The 21,578-nt window shown below is 35.8% G+C and overlaps 1 protein-coding gene across 2 annotated transcripts in view; it reads left to right on the top strand.

Moving 5' to 3' along the window:
- The window catches only part of LOC131801103 (tachykinin-like peptides receptor 99D), a 209,650-nt gene that overhangs the window by 159,206 nt on the left and 28,866 nt on the right, over positions 1-21,578 (top strand). For both annotated transcript variants that reach the window (XM_059119194.1, XM_059119183.1), the window contains exon 6: positions 6,850-7,062. In XM_059119194.1, coding sequence (XP_058975177.1) covers positions 6,850-7,062 — 213 coding nt within the window. The remainder of the gene's footprint in view (positions 1-6,849; positions 7,063-21,578) is intronic.

Here is a 21,578-nt window from a genome sequence, read left to right as displayed (position 1 = left end):
ACGAACTACAAACACAATTTTTTTGACAAATCGGTGAAAAAATATGGCAAAAATCATCAAAACACCGAAAGTTGAGAGATACCGTTACCATGGACCTATATATACTATGTTTCGCCAACGGAGGTAGAACCCATTACGAACTACAAATACAAGTTTTTGGACAAATTGGTGGAAAAATATGGCAGAAATCATCAAAACGCCGAATATCGAGAGGTATGTGGGGGCTATACAAAAACGCAAACCTTGTCCAAATGTGTCCAAATTCATCAAAATACCGATTATTTGGCGGCTATACCAAAACGTGGACAGATATATCACATTTTCAATACCAACCATCCTAGATACAATACAAATTATTCTGCCAAATTTCTCTCTACGTCAAATAATGTGGTCTGTATCGTGATTTCAACAGACAGACATACAGACCGACTGACGTCGTAAAATCGACTTAGAATTTTATGCTGATCATGAATATATATACTATAATAATAATAATAATAATACTAATAAAAATAATAATAATAATAATAATAATAATAATAATAATAATAATAATAATAATAATAATAATAATAATAATAACAATAATAATAATACTAATAAAAATAATAATAATAATAATAATAATAATAATAATAATAATAATAATAATAATATAATAATAATAATAATAATAATAATAATAATAATAATAATAATAATAATAATAATAATAATAATAATAACAATAATAATAATAAACCTCACAGCTTATATTGGGGGTTATGCCTATTCTATCACATTTTTTCGAAAGTCCTTGAAAAGCCTGATGTTAAAACACAAAGTCTCTTTTTATCTCTGAATCTTTCATTTCACAACAGAAGTTTAACTTAGCAATTCTACACCTCAGCTACCTTTTCTCATGCCCCTTTCTTTCCACGTAAAAATCTCCATTTGTTTAATCATCCACCCAACTTTGGAGAATATGATTTTTTTCTTCTTGTTCTTCGCCTCCCTGTAATTGATTCCACTTAAAGCTAGCGGATATGTTCGACAATCCAGTATGAAGTGCTTTACGTATTTCATTGAACAAAGTTGTGAGAACGAACACGCACTTTGCGCACCACAGTTTCGAGTGAATCGAGTTTTCATCCTACTCGTGAAACAAAAGCTAAAAAGCAGACAAAAAAAAGCAACTACACGCTTTTATGGATTTAGTTATTAAACTCAAGCTTCATCATAAACTGCTTCACAACAACTACAAAGTTGGGAAAACTCAAATATTTTTGTTTGATTTTTTGTTGTTGTCGGAAACTTTGTTTGCGGCTCATTAACAAATGTTTACATGAGTACTAAAGTTTAGTGAGTGTGGCAATTGACGACGGGGAGAAAGGGGTACCAAAACATTGTAACGCCCATAAATCACGTTGTATTTATAAACTTTGTATCGATTAAGAGTTTCTTTCCTATGATACACTTTAATAGAGACATTTATAATGTCAGAGGGCATAGACAACTTCGTTTGAGGAAGGTGGACCCCATTGACGTGAAAGTTTGTATTCTTAAATTGAAGTGTTTTAGACATACTTATAAGGAGGGTGGTTTTTGATATATCTAGCCTGTAATTAATTCAGACGTGGGCCAAGCGATGATTGTATATTTAATACATATTAGCTTTCTTTGGCTAGCGGAAAATTTATTAAAAGCTCAGTCCAGAGCTTTTAAAAAAGTCTATGAATTTAAAACTTCCCTCGTTATACCCTCAACCTCGAAAGGGAGGTGTCACTCCGTTTGTAACATCCCTAAATATTCGTCATAGAACCTAAAACGTACCTACAGGGTGAGATGAAAAATCTGCAACCAATTTCAGACTGCTGTCATTTCTAATCCACTCGTCCGACAGCTGTTAAAATTATTCCAGTGACAGCTCATTATATTGTTTGCAAACGTACAAAAGCATTTTGGTGAACATTTTCCAGAAAAAAAGTTATTCGTGATGGAATTCAAGTGTGATAGTGTGATTTCTTTATATTTGGCTGGAAAACCACAAGTGGCTATCGTTAGAGCACTCCAGCATTTAAATGTGAATAAATCTTCTGCGTCTCGTACCATCGCTCGTTACCGTGATACTGGTAGCGTAGCCCGACGTCAAGAATGTGGACGGAAGAAAACAACAACATCAGCAACATCGAAAAGTAAAGAAGCGACTTGATCGAAAACCGCTTCGCAGTGGCCGAAAAATGGCTCGTGAGTTGAACATATCACAATATTCCACTCGGCAAATATTGAAAAATCAGCTCGGAGTAAAGCCATTGAAATTCCAAAAATTTCAAGAACTTACACCGCAATCGAAAGAAAATAGATTAAAAGAGCTAAAGAGTTGCTTTGCTTGGCCGAAAGTGGTGAACTGCCGAATTTTGTTTTCTCCGATGAGAAAGCATTCGTTGTCCTGCAGTTTGTAAACAATCAAAATGATCGTGTTTACTTGCCAAAGAGGTCAGCTGAAAATGTGCAATTTTGGTTGGTCACCAGAACTCAAGCGCCAGCCATGGTGATGGTGTGGACCGCAATAACAGCCGATAGTCGTTCTCCGCTCGTATTAATCGAACGTGGCATCAGAAAGAATGCCGAATATTGGTTCCTCCAGAATGGTTTCAAAATGAGTGTTCGGGAATGGGCCAAAATACCGCAGAGCAACATTCGGACAGCGTGTGAAGGTTTCATTGGCCGTTTGAATGCTATAATTCGTGCCAAAGGTGACCAGTTCGAACAAATCTAAACTTATTCTAAAATTTGATACTATTTCCGACATTTTTCGCTTTCATTCAGTACAACTTAAAAACAAAATGTAAAAATTATAGCATTTGCCTTTGTTGCAGTTTTTTGAAGTTATGCTTAAATAATGATGCTTTGTAGAAGGTAGATTTGGCATAGATTCGCATGATGTACGACTTAAACCGTACTTTGCAAATTTCTGGCGTTTGGGTAAGATTTAGATTTTTAATTAAGACTAGGACCTAAAGTAGGAGTGTATGGCGGTTGTAAGAGGGCGAGAAAAGAATACGACCGCTTAGGTGTAGATTCAATTCTTAGTATTTGGCTCAAAGTACCAAATATAAATAGTGAGAAAAGATAGAACAGAACCTGACGGTTCGAATGCTGTTCCAATTCTGATTTTATATTTGAAATATGTTCCTTACGTACTACTGAAAATAATCTGACTTAACCTAGTCGCAGCCACACAATTGTTCTTATCTATTTCTATTACATTCAAGTGGTCTTGGCTACCTACTGGCGCATCATGTCCTTTATTATTTTACATGTTATCATATGCGACAGCGCACAAGATCACTGAATTCTACACATAAGATATTTTATCGCAGCTGGGAAACTAATATTTTGGAATCTTCATTTTTATACCCTACACCACAAGGTGGTCAGGGTATTATGTCTTTGTGCATTTGTTTGTAACAGGCAGAAAGAAACGAGATAGACCCATAGTTCCTTTTGATGATCTGCATAGAATCACATTCTGAGTCGATTTATGCATGTCCGTCCGTCCGTCTGTCCATGTATTTTTGTAAACAAAGTGCAGGTCGCATTTATTGCCCGATCAAGATGAAATTTTGCAGAGATCTTTTGTTTGGCCCAAGGACGAACCCTATTGAAATTGGAGATATTCGGTCAAAATTTAGATATAGCTCCCATATATATCTTCGTCCGATTTTCCTTTTATTGTGCACCAAACGTGTAATATCAGTCCGAATTGTATGGAATTTTGCATATACACCCAAATTAGACCTGTGTATGCCAAATTTGATCGAAATCGGTTCAGATATAGCTATAGCTCCCATATATATTGTTCATCCGATTTGTTATTTTTGTCCTCCTCAGCCGTAATATGCACCCTGCAACAACAATATTTGGGGAAATATATCAAATGCAGCTCAGAAATACATTTGCAAAATTTTATCGAGATCGGTTCAGATTTGGATATAGCTCCCATATATAACTTCGTCCGATTTACCTTTTATTGTGCACCAAACGTCTAATATTTGTCTAACTGGAATTTGGCACTTACGACCGAATTGAGTCTAGAAGCTAGTATGTCAAATTTGGTGAAGATCGGTTCAGATATAGCTATAGCTTCCATATATATTATTCATCCGATTTGTTATATTTGTTACCCACAACCGTAATATGCACTCCGTAACAACGATATTCAGGGAAATATATCAAATACAGCTCAGAAATATCGTTGCCAAATTTTATCGAGATCGGTTCAGATTTGGATATAGCTCCCATATATCTTTATCCGATTTCAAATTAATTGTGCACCAAATGGGCAATACAATTCCGAATTTAAAAGATACAAATGCTTCGGCTAATTATAATCATAGCGCGTATGATTGAATTCTCCCATAAAAACTTTTAATTGTTATGTGGAGCTCAACTAAATTAGCAAAGTGGTGTAGGGTATCATAAAGTCGGGCCCGCCCGACTTTAATACTTTCTTTACTGGTTAATTGTTAGAATTTCCCAGCACCTCAATTGCACTCTAAAGTATGTACAAAGTATTTTGTACAGGGGTTTTAGCCAACATTTTAAGCAAATTAAAAAAAGGACAAAAAAATTACTCTTTAGTGGTTTGCTTAAGACTTAATTTTTTTTTACCAAAATAATCCTCGTATTGGTATCAGTAAGATTGCCCAGAACATACCTAAAATTCACAGATTCCCAAGAATCCAAATCCGAAAATTGCAAAATACGATAATTTCTCCTTCTATTTAGCGGGCATGCGATGCAAACTTTCAAACCGCCAGATATGCCTGTCTCCTACTTTTAGCTGAGCTTCCATTATCTTCCAGATTTTCCCCATTATATTTGAAAAAAATTGAATTTTGTTGCACAGTGTAACAAAAATTGCCGTACAGAAAAAAATGTAAATTAAAACCAGTACAGAAAGTCTTAAAGTCGGGCGGGCCGATTTTATGATACCCTACACCACTTTGCTAATTAGTAGAGCTCCGCATAACAATTAAAAGTTTTTATGGGAGAATTCAATCATACACGCTATGATTATAATTATAATTTAAAGTTCACAGGATTAAATATGCCGAAGCATTTATATTTTTTAAATTCGGACTTGTATTGCCCATTTGGTGCACAATTAATATGAAATCGGATAAAAATATATATGGGAGCTATATCCAAATCGGAACCGATCTCGATAAACTTTGGCAAAGATATTTCTGAGCTGTATTTGATTTATTTCCCTGAATACCGTTGTTACGAAGTGCATATTACGGCTGTGGGTAACAAATATGACAAATCGGATGAACAGTATATATGGGAGCTATAGCTATATTTGAATCGATCACCAAATTTGACATACTAGCTTATATACTCAATTCGGTCTTAAGTGCCAAATTTCATCCAATTTGGGCAAATATTAGACGTTTGGTGCACAATCAAAGGTAAATCGGACGAAGTTATATATGGGAGCTATATCCAAATCTGAACCGATCTCGATAAATTTTAGCAAATGTATTTCTAAGCTGTATTTGATATATTTCCCCAAATATTGTTGTTACAGAGTGCATATTACGGCTGCGGAGGACAAAAATAAGAAATCGGATGAACAATATATATGGGAGCTATAGCTATATCTGAACCGATTTCGATCAAATTTGGCATACTTATTTTCAGGCCTAATCTGAGTGTATATGCAAAATTCCATACAATTCGGGCTGATATTACACGTTTGATGCACAATAGAAGGCAAATCGGACGAAGATATATATGGGAGCTATATCTAAATTTTGACCGATTATCTCCAATTTCAATGGGGTTCGTCCTTGGGCTAAACAAATGATCTGGATCGGGCAATAAATGCGACCTGTATTTTGTTTACAAAAATACATGGACAGACGGACGGACATGCATTAATCGGCTCAGAACGTGATTCTATGCAGATCATCAAAAGGAACTATGGGTCAATCTCCTTTCCTTTTGCCTATTACAAACAAATGCACAAAGACATAATACCCTGACCACCTTGTGGTGTAGGGTATAAAAATAAATTAAGAATATTAAATAATAGGGTTTTGGGACTAAAGGATTATATTTTTACTTTACTGAAAATACAATCAAGCAAAGTTAATTTATTCCCGAATAATTAAAAACTTTCTGTGATTTTGGGAAAAAAGGGTAACAAAATGGTCCACACCCAATCTTTTTTAAAAAAAAATCTCAGTTATAAAAACAAAAATGTACTCTCCTAATTAAATTTTGATTTAATTAATGCATTTTTCCCAAGTTGTGTTAATTAGCCCCCAAATTTCAATGAAGACCAGCCTTTATTTTTCCAATGTCAATAAATTTTTCAGCTAGATGGAAAAACCTAAATCAATTTCCCAGAAGATAACCCGAAAATAGCTTTATGTTATTATTGAATTATTAAATTCCATTTAAAAATGGCGAAACCAGCTGCTGTGGCTGCTACCTTTCTATGAAATCTACCACACAAAAAAAAAGTCAAAAGTTAATTTTCCCCTTGGAAAACCAAAACCCGACTCACAAAACAAAAAAATAAAAAACACGAGAACAGAAAATCCTTAATGTAACTTTTTCCAACTCGGTGGAAATTTATTGGATGGACTTTTAAATGACTTTTATCAATTTGAATTTTAACTGCTGCTGTTGCCGTTTCAGTTATTTAAAGCCAGCATCAAGTTTTGGTGTTTTTTTCTTTCATTATTTTTTTTTTTTATTTTCGATCACTAACAAGAGATTCATGGAGTGTCCTTAACAACCAACGTGTTGTTGTTGTTGCTATTTTTTTTTTTTTTTTGCTGTCTTTCTTTCCAGGTATGTGGCCATAATGAAGCCTTTGAAACCACGTATGAGCAAACGCAGTAATTTGGGTATTGCCGCCGTTATCTGGATAGCCTCGGCCATAATATCGTGTCCCATGCTCTTGTTCTACACCACCGAGGATATTTCCAGCAAGGATGGCATACGGACGGTTTGCTTTCCTGAATGGCCGGATGGTACAATGAATCATTCCAACCAAGAGTATATGTAAGTATGATGACGATGTTGATGATGGTGATACAAAAAAAAAAAACAGAAAAAGATTAATTGGGTTTGATGTGATGTTTTTACGGTTGGTTGGCGGAGGGGGTGTCATGATTGGATATGTTTGTGGGAGGATAGCCGGGCGTGAGAACATGACAAAGAAGACGCATTCAAATTTTAAAAATCCATTAATTGTTGGTGACGAATGTAAACAACCACGAACGTTAAAAGAGTGTTCATTAATTCGGCTTCCAAATGGAGGGAACAGATGGAGAATGAAGTGAATGGAGGGCTTGAAGGAATTTCAAATGTTTTTTTATTGTATATTCAAAGACCATCTTCATTTTTCAAACATAATTTTTTATAAAAAAGGGATTTTTTGAAAAATTCTAAGAAAAAAATATCATAGACCATGGTCATGCCTCTTATAGAGAATTTTAAATATTGTCCTACGACCATATACAAATGTAACCAGTAAAGAAATGCGCACTATGCCTACTTAGTCAGGTTCCCGTAACAAAAAAGTTTATATTGAGAATTTATGTGAAGTAGATCATACCAACCATGGTACAATAAAAAGGTAAGGTAGAGCTCCCAGCTGATTACAATTTTTTTCAAAGTGTGCCCGACTTCTGCCATTTTTGTGTATGTATTTGTTGTTTTGAATAATAAAAACAAAATATTTTCAAAATCAATGATTGGAAGAAACTTAAATTTCGGGGCGCGCATTAATGATATTAACCAGATCTGCCATGAAATTGAAAGATTGAACACTTAGGATCATATTTTTGAGAGAACATCCAGGCATTTCATTCATCTTTGCGCTATTTGACTCATTTTAGAAATGAACAAAAATATCAAATGAATAAAAACAACTTGTTGCCTATAATTTTGAATAATTCTGACAGGAAGCGGGCATAGCCTTAGAGCTGTATTTCTGTAGTTCTACGAAGCTGTTCTACCTCCTTCTTGTACCATGATACCAACTATGAGCCTTATTTGAATGCCTATCATGGTTTTAGAGTAGTCACAATTTGGAAATTATATCGAACTCTGAATCCATGTTCAACAAATTAGACGGAGGCTTTTTGTACCTCTAGTACCAAATAACCTTACTGTTTTGATATAATTCTTATCGAAGTCATATCATGCACTACATGACTTCGATAAGAATTATATTTAAACAAGTAAAAAAGCTGTAAGTTCGGCTGGATCGAACTTTGAATACACTCCACCATTTGGAAAGAATTTGACAATTTAAAAAAAATAATGTGTTCAAAATTTTGTTAAAATCTTAAATATACCAAATGTAGCCGTTATATTAGGGTCTATACGACGACGTGGCCTGCATAGGCAACTTTTGTCATAACCCATTACAATATTCAAATGCGAAACTTAAAAAAAATCGGTAGATAATATAGCTAAAATCATCAAAACACCAAATATAGGGAGGTACCTGCACAGACAATTCTCTGCCATAGGCTGTAGTATCCATTACGAACTTCAAATACCAAATTTGAAACAATTCCGGTGAATAATGTAGTTAAAATCATCAAAACACCGAATATAGGGAGGTACCATTATATGGGTGCTATACCAAAACGTGGACCTGCACAGACAATTTTCTATCATAGGCTGTAGTATCCATTTCGAACTTCAAATAGCAAATTTGATACGATTCCGGTGAATATTGTCGCTAAAGTCATCGAAATACCGAATATTGGGAAGTAAAGTTATATGGGGGTTATACGAAAACGTGGACCTGCACAGATCCATAGGCTGTAGTCCCGAACGAACTTCAAATACAAATTTGAAAAAATTCCGGTGAATAATGCCGCTAAAATCATCAAAATAACGAATATAGGGAGGTGCCGTTATTTGGGGGGCTATGACCTGGCGTGGACCTGGCCAGATCAAGACAAGACATATTTCGAGGTGTTACAAACGGAATGACAAACTTAATGTACCCTAGAGACTATGGTAAAGGGTACAAAAATATTGGAGCAATAGATACACCGGACCGAGTTTCACCAATTGGAAAAATTCAGTTGATTATGAAAAATCTATCCAATTTGGGTTGATATTATATATTTGGTGGACAATTACCGTAAAATCGGATGAAGATCGATAAAATATGGCAGAGGTATTTTCGAGCTGTATCTGATTTCCGGTATCAAATTTCAAGTGATTGTTTCTAGGGTGAATTTAGTCGGAGTTGCCAAGATTCAGTTCATTTGAGCTGGTCTCGGGTAAATATATGTATATATCCAAATCTGATCCGATCTCGACAAAATTTGGCAGAGGTATTTCTAAGCCGTATCTGATATATATGTACACAATATTTTTTCTTGTGGACTGCATATTACGGATGTGAGAGACTTAAACACCAAATCGAATGAAACGTATATATGGGAACTATTGCTATATCGGAACCAATTTTCACCAAATTTGGTGTAGTCTACTTGTTTCTAGAATTAATTTAGTCGGAATTGCAAAGATTCAGTTCATTTGGGCTGATATCAGCAGAGGGCAGAAATATTACTGGGCTGTATCTGATATATGGTATCAAATATTCTTGTGGAGTGCATATTATGCATGTGAGAGACTTAAACACCAAATCGGATGAAACTTATATATGGGAGCTATAGCTAACCGATTTTCTCCAAATTTCATGTACTTGCTTCTATTCAGGTCATTTGAACTGATATTGACCATTTTGGTGTACAATTAACCCGAAATCGGTTGAAAATATTTATGGCAGCTATATCTAAATTCGAACCGATTCTCACCAATTTTAATAGGGTTCGTCTTTGGGCCAAACAAATATTGGTTGGAAATTTCATTTCATCCCGAACAAAAATGCCAACACCGGTCTGATTTCTTGGATTTATAGGAATTTTTATACCCTCCACCTTGAAAAGGAGGGTATATTAACTTTGTCATTCCGTTTGTAACATCCTTAAATATTTGTCGTAGACCCCATAAAGTATATATATTCATAATCAGCATAAAATTCTAATTCGATTCAACGATGTCCGTCTGTCTGTCTGTCCGTTTGTCTGTCTGTTGAAGTCACGATACAGACCACATTATTTGACGTAGAGCGCCAAAATTTAGCAGATCAATTTGTATTGTGTCTAGGATGGTTGGTATTGTAAATGAGATATATCGGTCCACGTTCTGGTATAGTCCCCATATAACGGTACCTCCCGATATTCGGTATTTTGATGATTTATGCCACATTTTTTTACGGATTTGGCTGAAAATTGGTATTTGTAGGTCATAACGGGTCCCTGTACGTGTGGCAAAACATTATATGTATAGGTCCCCGTTTTGGTATAGCCCCCATATAAAGGTACCTCCCGATATTCGGTATTTTGATTATTTTTGCCACATTTTTTACGCATTTGGCTGAAAATTGGTATTTGTAGGTCATAATGGATTCCAGCTCCGATAGCGAAACATTGCATGTCTAGGTCCACGATTTGGTATAGTTCCCATATAACGTTACCTACCGATATTCGGTATTTTGATGGTTTTAGCCACATTTTTTTCACGAATTTCTCTGAAAATTGGTATTTGTGGGTCATAATGGGTCCTAGTTCGTGTGGCGAAACACTGTATGTATAGGTCCCCGTTTTGGTATAGCCCCCATATAAAGGTACCTCCCGATATTCGGTATTTTGATGATTTTTGCCACATTTTTTCACGAATTTCTCTGAAAATTGGTGTTTGTGGGTCATAATGGGTCCTAGTTCGTGTGGCGAAACATTGTATGTATAGGTCCACGTTTTGGTATAGTCCCCATATAACGGTACCTCCCAATATTCGGTATTTTGATGATTTTGACACATTTTTTCACGACTTTCTTTGAAAATTGGTAGTTGTAAATCATAATGAGTCCCAGTTCGTGTGGCGAGTCATTGTAATTATAGGTCCACGTTTTGGTATAGCCCCCATATAACGGTACCTCCCGATATTCGGTAATTTGATGATTGTTGCCACATTTTTTCACGTATTTGTCTGAAAATTGGTATTTGTAGGTCATAATGGGTTCTAGCTCCGTTGGCGAAAAATTGCATGTGTAGGTATACGATTTGGTATAGCCCCCATATAACGATACCTCCCGATATTCGGCATTTTAATGGTTTTTTCCACATTTCTTCTAATGTTTCCTTTACCCTAAGATGGAGGGTATTAAAAGTTTGGCCAGGTAGAACTTAATGTTTTTTTACTTGTTTTAACATTCATCTTCAATTTCCTATTTCTGGATTTTTAGGTTTTTTTCAAAAATTATCATTAGGTTCCGTATAGTGGATTTTGTTGCTAAGTTTTCGAAAGTGTTGATTCTTTAAGATTTCTTCAAGAAACCGACGTTGAAAATTTCAGATCTTCATTAAAGTTCTAAGAAGAATAACCTATTTCCTTTAATTAATCCAACCTCAATTAACATTACCCATAATTATGTTCGAAATGCCAACAAACCTCTCACCTTCGCCTATTAATCCAATATGCCTCTTTATGATTCTAATAAAAGTCTTAATTGTCTATCAAGAACAATAAAACTTTTCACAAAGCTATGTACGATTATGTTGTATATCCACTTTGTCTGAAGATGATTCACAAACAACAAAAGCTCTTTGTAAACATTAGCCGGAAACACTCGTAACTGCAATCAAAGAGCGAGACAGAGAGACTAAAGGAGAGAGAGAGCGACATCAATTGTAATTGATGCCTTTTGTTCGTTGTATGCCGGCATTCATGAATTAATAAACAAATGTTTTGTTCGTTCCATACATCGAGTTGAGTTTAGTCTGACATGTTCGAAACATACACACACACACTCTAATTAGACAGATGTAATGAGCAATTATTACATGCATAAATTCATTTGAAAAGGGATATTCGAAGCAGAAAACAAACAGGCCATACAAAGGCATATTACAATGGTCATGTCTGACGACCGCATGTTAAATTTCGACAGGCGAAAATCTGTTGATGATACCAAAGGTTGTTTTGTAAACGTTGAATATGAAATGAAAAATTAATTTTCTCTTGCAAATATCATAGTTCAAATGACAAGGTTTTTCAAAAACAAAAAAAAAATCCAGCCAGGCAATGAAACGTCAGAAGCAATGAAAGCCATACCTTTCCCCCTAAAGGACTTAGAAAATGTGTATTATATATATATGTCTAGACTCCAAAATATATTCCCAAAAATAAAATAATATTTCTTTGATCAATAAGTCCATGACTTTTCCGACTTCTCTAAAAGTTAAATGATATGCAACATCAATTCCATCTAGTTTAATTATACCCTCAGCCATATGGCTATACAGGATTGCCCATATTCGACGGACCCATCTGACAACGCCATAACTTTTGACAGAGATGTCACATCGCTTAATGGCATACCGCGTTTGAAGCGTCAGTCCAAGCAGATTTTTACCATGAACCAATACACGCCACGCGAGCGCTCTGAAATAGTTGAAATTTACATTCAACAGAAGAAGTCAATTGTGAAAACTCAACGTGCTTTTAAAACATTAAAAAATGTGAGAAGTGCGTCTTCTGAGAACACCATTAAGCGTTTATACGAAAAATTTTCGACTGGTAAGGCTCTTTCTAATCCGAAGAGGCCATATAAAAGTCGACCAAGGCGATCGGCCGAGAATATCGCTGCCATACGAGCCAGTGTTGAGAGGTCCCCAAGAACATCCCGAAAACGCCGTTCTCAGCAGTTGGGCATGGCTCGGTCCACTTTACAACGGATTATTCGCATTGATTTGCATTTGTTCCCGTACAAAATTTAATTGACGCAAAGAATGTTGTCGTCGATTGGAATGGACCCAAAGGTCCGTCGAATATATCACATCATGATACGGCCAAAATGTGCCTCATCGAAATAACGGTTTAAAACCCTAGGTCTCTTTGGACCAGAGGGCTGCAACTAGTATCCAAAAATTCAAGCACACTCGGTTTCGTACATGATTTTTGTTGATGCTGTCGTTTAGTTTGATCTGAATGAAATGACCGTTTTCGCTTCGGATCGAATCGAACGCTCAGTTTGAATCACTTCACTCACAATCAAAAATGAGTGTTCGAGACGGTTTGATGTGTTCATCAACATGATTTGATCGAACACATGAATGTAAATGAGCAATCACAACCGTGATTGTCTTCTTTGAATCGAGTTCGCTCAGCGTCATTGTTTATTCAACCATTCAATCAAGTTGGGGCAGTTTATTTTAACTTTTTTACCCTCAGCCATATGGCTACAGAGGGTATATATCATTTGATACGGTTAAAACGTGCCTAGTCGAAATAACGGTTTTAGACCCTAGGTCTCTTTGGACCAAATCCGTTTTAGGACATTTGGAGTCGATCTAGCGATGTCCGTCCGTCCGTCCGTCAGTCTGTCTGTCTGTCTGGCTGGCTGGTGCGCACGATAACTCTCGAAGGGAGTATCCGATTTGGTCCAAACTTTGTACATCGTAATATTATTGTCAAATTTAGATCGAGTTCGGAGATGGGCAATATCGGTCCACTCCTTCTGGTACCTCCCCCACAAAAGGTCGAAATTTTCAAAAAATATATTTTCTGCACAGAAAGAGAAATGATGATCCGATTTTGCTCCAACTTTGCGAATCCTAATATTTGCGTAAGTGCTAGGTCAGGTGCGAAAATGGACAATATTGGTCCACTCTATCAAGTACCTCCCCCACAAAGGGTCAAAAATTTGAATAATAACAACTCTTATAAAATGTGAAGTAAGAGTCCGATTGTCTTCAAATTTCACACATCCCAATAATTGTATTAGCGTAATATCTGGTGTGAAGGTGGAATACATCGGTCCACTCCTCCCCCACAAAAGGTCGAAATTTTCAAAAAATATATATTTTCTGCACAGAAAGAGAAAGAACGATCCGTTTATGCCCCATCTCTGCAAATCCTAATATTTGTAACAGCGCAAGGTCAGGTGCAAAAATGGACAATATCGGTCCACTCCATCAAGTACCTCCCCCACAAAAGTTCGAAATTGCAAAAAATATATTTTCTGCACAGAAAGAAAAAGGATGATCCGATTTTGCTCCAACTTTGCGAATCCTAATATTTGCGTAAGTGCTAGGTCAGGTGCGAAAATAGACTATATCGGTCTACTCCATCAAGTACCTCCACAACAAAGGGTCAAAATTTTGAATAATTATAACTCTTATAAAATGTGATGTAAGGAACTAAACGTCTTAAAATTTCACACATCCCAATATTTCTATAAACCTAAGATCTGGTGTTAACATTGAATATATCAGTCCACTCCTTCTGGTACCTCCCCCACAAAATGTCGACATTTTGAATACCCATGTGGCTCATAAAACGCCAAGTTAACATCCGATTCCATTTAGACTTGGCAGATCTGTATATTTCTATTAACACAAGATCTGTTATAAAGATGGTATAGATCGAACCATTTCTTCTGGTACCTCCCTCATACATAGGGTTCAAGATTTTGAAAAAAAACGCTCAAATAAATAAGCATCCAACTCTCTGCAAATTTCAAACATACAAAAATTTTTGCTTCGAACCCCTTCTGGCACCTTACCCACATAGTGTCACAATTTTCAATAATTTTATTTATCATAACTTTCGAAACAATTCAGCAATTCTTTACTAATTGCTATGCCCAAATATTTCTCTCAATAAGAAGTCTGATATGAATATGAAATTTATCGGAATTTATGATTTCGCATAAAATACGAAATGGACAATATTGACCCATTCCTTCGGAACCTGCTGCATAGAGGGTCAAACGTTTAAATAATCGTAATACTAGCTAAAATATATTTAAACAATCTAACGCAGGCTGAGGGTATATATCTGTCGGCAATACCGACTGATACTTTTTAACTTGTTTAATATTTGAAATGGAAGAATATTAGTTTTAAGTTATTATTTTCTACTTGGAGCATAATTACGTTATTAATACTATTCATTGGCCTTGGAGGCTTTAGTATTATGGTATGAAATAAATAAATAAATAAATAAAATAAATAAATATTGTGGTAGTGTGACCGAAATTGATGCAAGTAGAAACTACACACGGGTAGGTAAACGAAATGGTCGAAGTTTGTGAAAAATCTTGACCAATATTGTAACAAAAAAAATATTTAAACATTTTTAGTTTACTAAATACCAATGATGTGTTTCTTTATTAAAAATATTATTATTTTTTTTTTTTTTCTTTTTAATAAGTTACTGAGGTCTAACATACGAAAAACCCAAATAAAATGAAAAAATTTTATGTTTATTAAATATAATTTGCACCAATTTCTTTAATGGGAACAGCTTTTAGTTATGAAATCCTTAGTAAAATTACAATCATGATTTCGCTCAGATTCGAACATTTGTGTTTTAATCAAATCAAATCACTCACTTAACTAGGATAAATAAAACCGATCAGACTCATCATACATGATCGACCCGTTATGAACAATTCAACATAAGTTCGTAAACAAATAACTCATGTGAGCTGTTTGATTGTGAACACAAAACTTCGATCAATACATGTTTGATCACAACTTTATCGTATGACTTGAGCAACTCGAATGAACATGTTACATCTGACCGACTGATTGAGTTTGATTGTATTTCCACTGTGTGTGATCAAGCCTACTCGATCATACTCATTGCAGCCCTCTGCTTTGGACCAAATCCGTTTCAGGACATCGATCTAGCGATGTCCGTCCGTCCGTCCGACCGTCTGTCTGTCTGGCTGGTGCGCACGATAACTCTCGAAGGGAATATCCGATTTGATCCAAACTTGGTACATCGCAATATTGTTATCAAACATAGGTCGAGTGCGGAGATGAGCAATATAGGTCCACTCCTTGTGGTGCTTCCCCCACAAAAAGTTGAAATTTTCAAAAACAAATATTTTACTGCACGGAAAGAGAAAGGATAATCCGATTTTACTCCAACTTTGCAAATCCTAATTTAGGGTAAGATTAAAAAACTGCAACCAACTGTGGAAAGTGGACGGCAGAAAACAGTAATACCTGCAGAAAGGGTTCGAAGAGTAATAAAGCGACTTGATCAAAACCCGCGTCGCAGTGGCCGAAAAATATTCGGCAAATATTGAAAAATGAGCTCGGTGTAAAGCCATTGAAATTCCAAAAAGTGCAAGAACTTGCAGCGCAACAGAAAGATAATAAACTCAAAAGAGCTAAAGAGTTGCTTCGCTTGGCCGAAAGTGGTGAACTGCCAAATTTGGTATTCTCCGCTAAGAAAACATTCGTTGTCCAGCAGTTGGTAAACAAACAAAATGATCGTGTTTACTTGCCAAAGAGGTCAGCTGAAAATGTGCACCTTTAGTTGGCCACCTGGACTCAAAGACCGGACATGGTGATGGTGTGGGCCGCCATAACAGCCGATGTTCGTTCTCCGCTCGTATTAATCGACCATGGCATCAGAATAAATGCACAGTGGCCACCAAAATCTCCGAATACCAACCCGTTGGACTATTGTGTCAGGAGTATTTTGGAAAGCAAGGTTGGCATTAAAAAATACCAAAGTGTCGATCACCTCAAGTAAGCATTTTGCCGGGAATGGCCCAAAATACCGTAGAGCAAGATTCGGGCAGCGTGTGACGGTTTCATTGGCCGTTTGAAGGCCATAATTCGTGCTAAAGGTGACCAAATCTCGAACAAATCAAAAGTTATTCTACAATTTGATGCTATTTCCGATATTTTTGTTAAAATGTTTAAATGTTCGATTTTCTTGTACCTCACGCCCATCTTAACATTTTCTAAAAATTATCATATATCTTATATTATATGACTGAAGTAACCAAGAAGTCCAAACCTGGCACGTCGCAATAATTTTATACCCTACACCACAAGGTGATCAGGGTATTATGTCTTTGTGCATTTGTTTGTAACAGGCAAAAGGAAACGAGATAGACCCATAGTTCCTTTTGATGATCTGCATAGAATCACATTCTGAGTCGATTTATGCATGTCCGTCCGTCCGTCCGTCCGTCCATGCATTTTTGTAAACAAAGTACAGTTCGCATTTATTGCCCTATCCAGATGAAATTTTCCACAAATCATTTGTTTGGCCCAAGGACGAACTCTATTGAAATTGGAGATAATCGGTCAAAACTTAGATATAGCTCCCATACATATCTTCGTCCGATTTTCCTTTTTTTGTGCACCAAACGTGTAATATCAGTCCGAATAGTATGGAATTTCGCACATACGATCAGATTGAACCTGAAAATAAGTATGCCAAATTTGATCGAAATCTGTTCAGATATAGCTATTGCTCCTATATATATTGTTCATCCGATTTGTTATTTTTTTCCTCCGCAGCCGTAATATGCACTCTGTAACAACAATATTTGGAGAAATATATCAAATACAGCTCAGAAATACATTTGCTTTATCGAGATCGGTTCAGATTTGAATATAGCTCCCATATATAACTTCGTCCGATTTACCTTTGATTGTGCACCAAACGACTAATATTGGGATGAAATTTGGCACTTACGACCGAATTGAGTATAGAAGCAAGTATGTCAAATTTGGTGAGGATCGGTCCAGATATAGCTATAGCTCCCATATATACTGTTCATCCGATTTGTTATATTTGTTACCCTCAACCGTAATATGCACTCCATAACAACGATATTCAGGGAAAGATATCAAATACAGCTCAGAAATATATTTGCCAAATTTTATCGAGATCGGTTCATTTGTATAAAGCTCCCATATATATCTTTATCGGATTTCAAATTAATTTTGCACCAAATGGGCAATACAAGTCCGAATTTGAAAGATACAAATGCTTCGGCATATTTAGTCCTTTGAATTTTAAATTATAATTATAATCATAGCGTGTATGATTGAATTCTCCCATAAAAACTTTTAATTGTTATGTGGAGCTCAACTAAATTAGCAAAGTGGTGTAGGGTATCAAAAAATCGGCACTGCCCGACTTTAGGACTTTCTTTACTGGTTTTATTTAAAAATGTGTTCAAGGACGATATGAAATTATCAAATTTTCAGTAAAACTACACCATTAAGAAAAAATTAAAAAATATATATATTTATTTCGGCCGGGCTGAACTTTTAACACCCTCCAGCTTAAGGTAAAGGAAACATTAGAACCCATTATGACCCACAAATAACAATTTTTAGATATATTCGTGGCAAAATGTGGCAAAAATCATAAAAAAACCGAATATCGGGAGGTACCGTTATATGGGGGCTATACCATATCGTGGATCTATTCATGCAATGTTTCGTCACCGCAGCTAGAACCCATTATTACCAACAAATACCAATTTTTAGACAAATCCGTGAAAATATGTGGCAAAAATCATCAAAATACCAAAAATCGGGAGGTAACGTTATATGGGGGCTATACTATATCGTGGACCCATACATACAATATTTCGCCATACGAACTGGGACCCATTATGACCTACAAATACCAATTTTCAGACAAATCCGTGAAAAAATTTGGCAAAAATCATGAAAATACCCATTATCGGGAGGTACCGTTTAATAGGGACTATGCCAAAACGTGGACCGAAATATCTCATTTTCAATACCAACCATCCTAGACACAATACCAATTGATCTGCTAAATTTTGACGCTCTTCGTAATGAATGACAAGTTAATATACCCTCCTTTCCAAGGTGGAGGATATACAAATACAAATTAATACCATATCATGGACTTGTAACTAATCGCATTAGCTTATTCCGATAAAAGTACTGACATTTTATTCTAACTACATAAAGATTCTAAATGCTTTGCTTTAATTTTGAAACAAACATGCAGCAAAGTAAAAAAATATGGTATTTAAATAATGTTTAAGGGTTCAATTTCCCCCCAAAAACAGCAAACCATGTTCCCAGTTGCTCACACACATACACACGCACAATATTCTCCTAAGTGAATATAATCTTCGGGGAGTTCTTCGACCCAATCAAAGTCACTGGCCTGCCAAAGTGGAATTTCCATCCATTTTATTTTTGTAGTCCCGATGCTGTACGTGAATGCATTCACGTACAATTGCAAAAATGTTCTCCTTTCATTTGTCTAATTAAAGTAAATTTTCAGCTTTTGCTGTTTTTCGTGTTGTTATTGTGTTCTGAGAGGGTAACACGTTTGCGTTTTATGGCTCATCTGAAAGAGGAGATGACGACTTGTTGTTCCTTCATTGTCCTCTGCCAGGCATTTCCCTTAAGTATATAAAGACAGGCTAAATGTGAATTCTGGCAAATAGGTAATAGGCCAGACAGTGGCAGTAGCAGCAGCCGCGGCAGCTAAGCTGAGCCTCCACTGTTGCGCGTGACGGCTCACAACACAATGAAATCTTATTTTAATAGCTTTTGTTTCTACTTTCATATGTTTATTTATTCATTAATGTATTCGCATTCGTAAGCATATCGCAGAGTTTTTCCTGCTCTCTGGGTCTTTGTTGACGACGGTATTCACACAAACAAAAAGCAACAAACGTTAAACATTTTATTTTTGTACAACAACACACATTGTTTTAATGTTCGTTGGTTCGTTCAACCTCTTAACGGAGGCAGGATGCTTGGAATATTCCGCTTTGTATTTTTGCCAGAAAATCCCAGATGTTGGAATCATCGCAAATGTTTCTAATCTAATTAGGTGCTAATATCAATTAACGTTATTAAAGGGCCTGGGCGTAATCCGCATCCGAAAAGAGTGTCGAAAAGGGCCACACACTGATTTTAGTGGAGAAAATCTGTTGATAATCCCTGTCGACCTTTGGGTAAGTGGTGGGAATAAAACCAATAACCATTACAGAACTTCATTACAAAAGCTCATGGGAGATGACATTGAATTTTTGGCGAAATGTGAATGTGTGGAAACAAAGGAAGGGTTAAAGGATTACATAATACAAAAATACAATAACAACAATGTGATATTTGGGCATCGGAATGAAATATGCTGAGTAAGCGGAACAATTGAAGGTCACTTTTCCCTAATAAGAATATTAGATTTTCGCAACGTTGACGGACTGTATAAAATTTGTATCAAGTCCATAACAAACAAGTGAAAAAGCTGTAAGTTCGGCCGGGCCGAATCTTTAACACCCTCCACCATTTGGTACAAATTTGACAATTTCCAAAAAAAAAATAAATAAAATCCGTTAAGAATTCTGTTAAAATCTTAAAAATACCGAATGCCTATACGACGACGTGGACCTGCATAAGCAACTTTTGTCATACAATTTTTTAATGCGAAACTTGAAGAAAAATCTGTTTATAATGTAGCTAAAATCATCAAAATTGTATAGGGGCTATACGAAGACGTGGACCTACACAGATTATTTTCTGTCTTAGGCTGTAGTATCCATTACGAACTTTAAATGCCAAATTTGAAACAATTCCGGTGAATAATGTCGCTAAAATCATCAAAATACCGAATATCGGGAGTTACCGTTATATGGGGGCTATATGATAACTTAGACCTACATGGCCCATTTACGAACTTAACCTGCGTACTGCGTGCAAAATATACATGTGTGCAAAATGTTAGCCTTCTATCTCAATTTGTTCGAAAGATAGCGTGATTACAACAGACAGACCCACAGACAGACGGACGGACATGGCTAAATCGTCTTAGAATTTTACACTGATCAAGAATATATATACTTTGTTGGGTCTGACATGACATGAGTTACAAACGGAATGACAAAATTAATATACCCTCCATAGTATGGTGGAGGGTATAAAAAAATCGGTGAATACTGTAGCTAAAATCATAAATCATCAAAATACTTAGGCTGTAGTATCCATTTCGAACTTCAAATACCAAATTTGAGACAATTCCGGGGAATAATGTCGCTAGATTTATCAAAATACCGAATATCGGGAGTTACCGTTATAGGAGGGCCATACCTAATCGTGGACCTACATGGCCCATTTTCAATACCAAAAGTCCTGCAGACATAATATACATTTGAGTAAAAATTTTTATTAATCTACTTCATTTCGTTCGGAAGCCAGAGTGATTTCCACAGCAGGACAGACGGACGGACTATCGACATATAATTTTCAAGAATATATATACTTTGTGGGGTCTTAAATGTATATTTCGAGGTGTTACAAACGGAATGACAAACTTAATATACCCTACACACTATGGTGGAGTATGTAAAACCTACGATTAATGACCAAGAAGTACCTGAAAATAATTTTTTAAAACAAAAAAAAAACAAGTAAGCAAAGGCTACAGTCGAGCGGGGCCGACCGTTGAATACCCTACAACACTATAATAAACCATACAGTTGATATAGGCGAGATACTCGAAAGAATTCCACAAGATTTTGTGACAAATAATAAAGGAAAACCATCAGGTTTCGTTCTCTAATTTTCGAATAATAGCAACTTAAACTAATTTGCTCATTTCCAATTTATTGGTAGATGTTGCACGTAAATGGTCTTCCTAGATCTGGAACCAATATTTCCCAAAAAATG

This window comes from Musca domestica, unplaced genomic scaffold, assembly GCF_030504385.1.
Source record: "Musca domestica strain aabys unplaced genomic scaffold, Musca_domestica.polishedcontigs.V.1.1 1, whole genome shotgun sequence".
In the NCBI taxonomy this organism is placed as follows: domain Eukaryota; kingdom Metazoa; phylum Arthropoda; class Insecta; order Diptera; family Muscidae; genus Musca; species Musca domestica.
The sequence above is the reverse complement of the archived record's forward strand: the minus strand, read 5'-3'. Positions and strand labels throughout refer to the sequence as shown.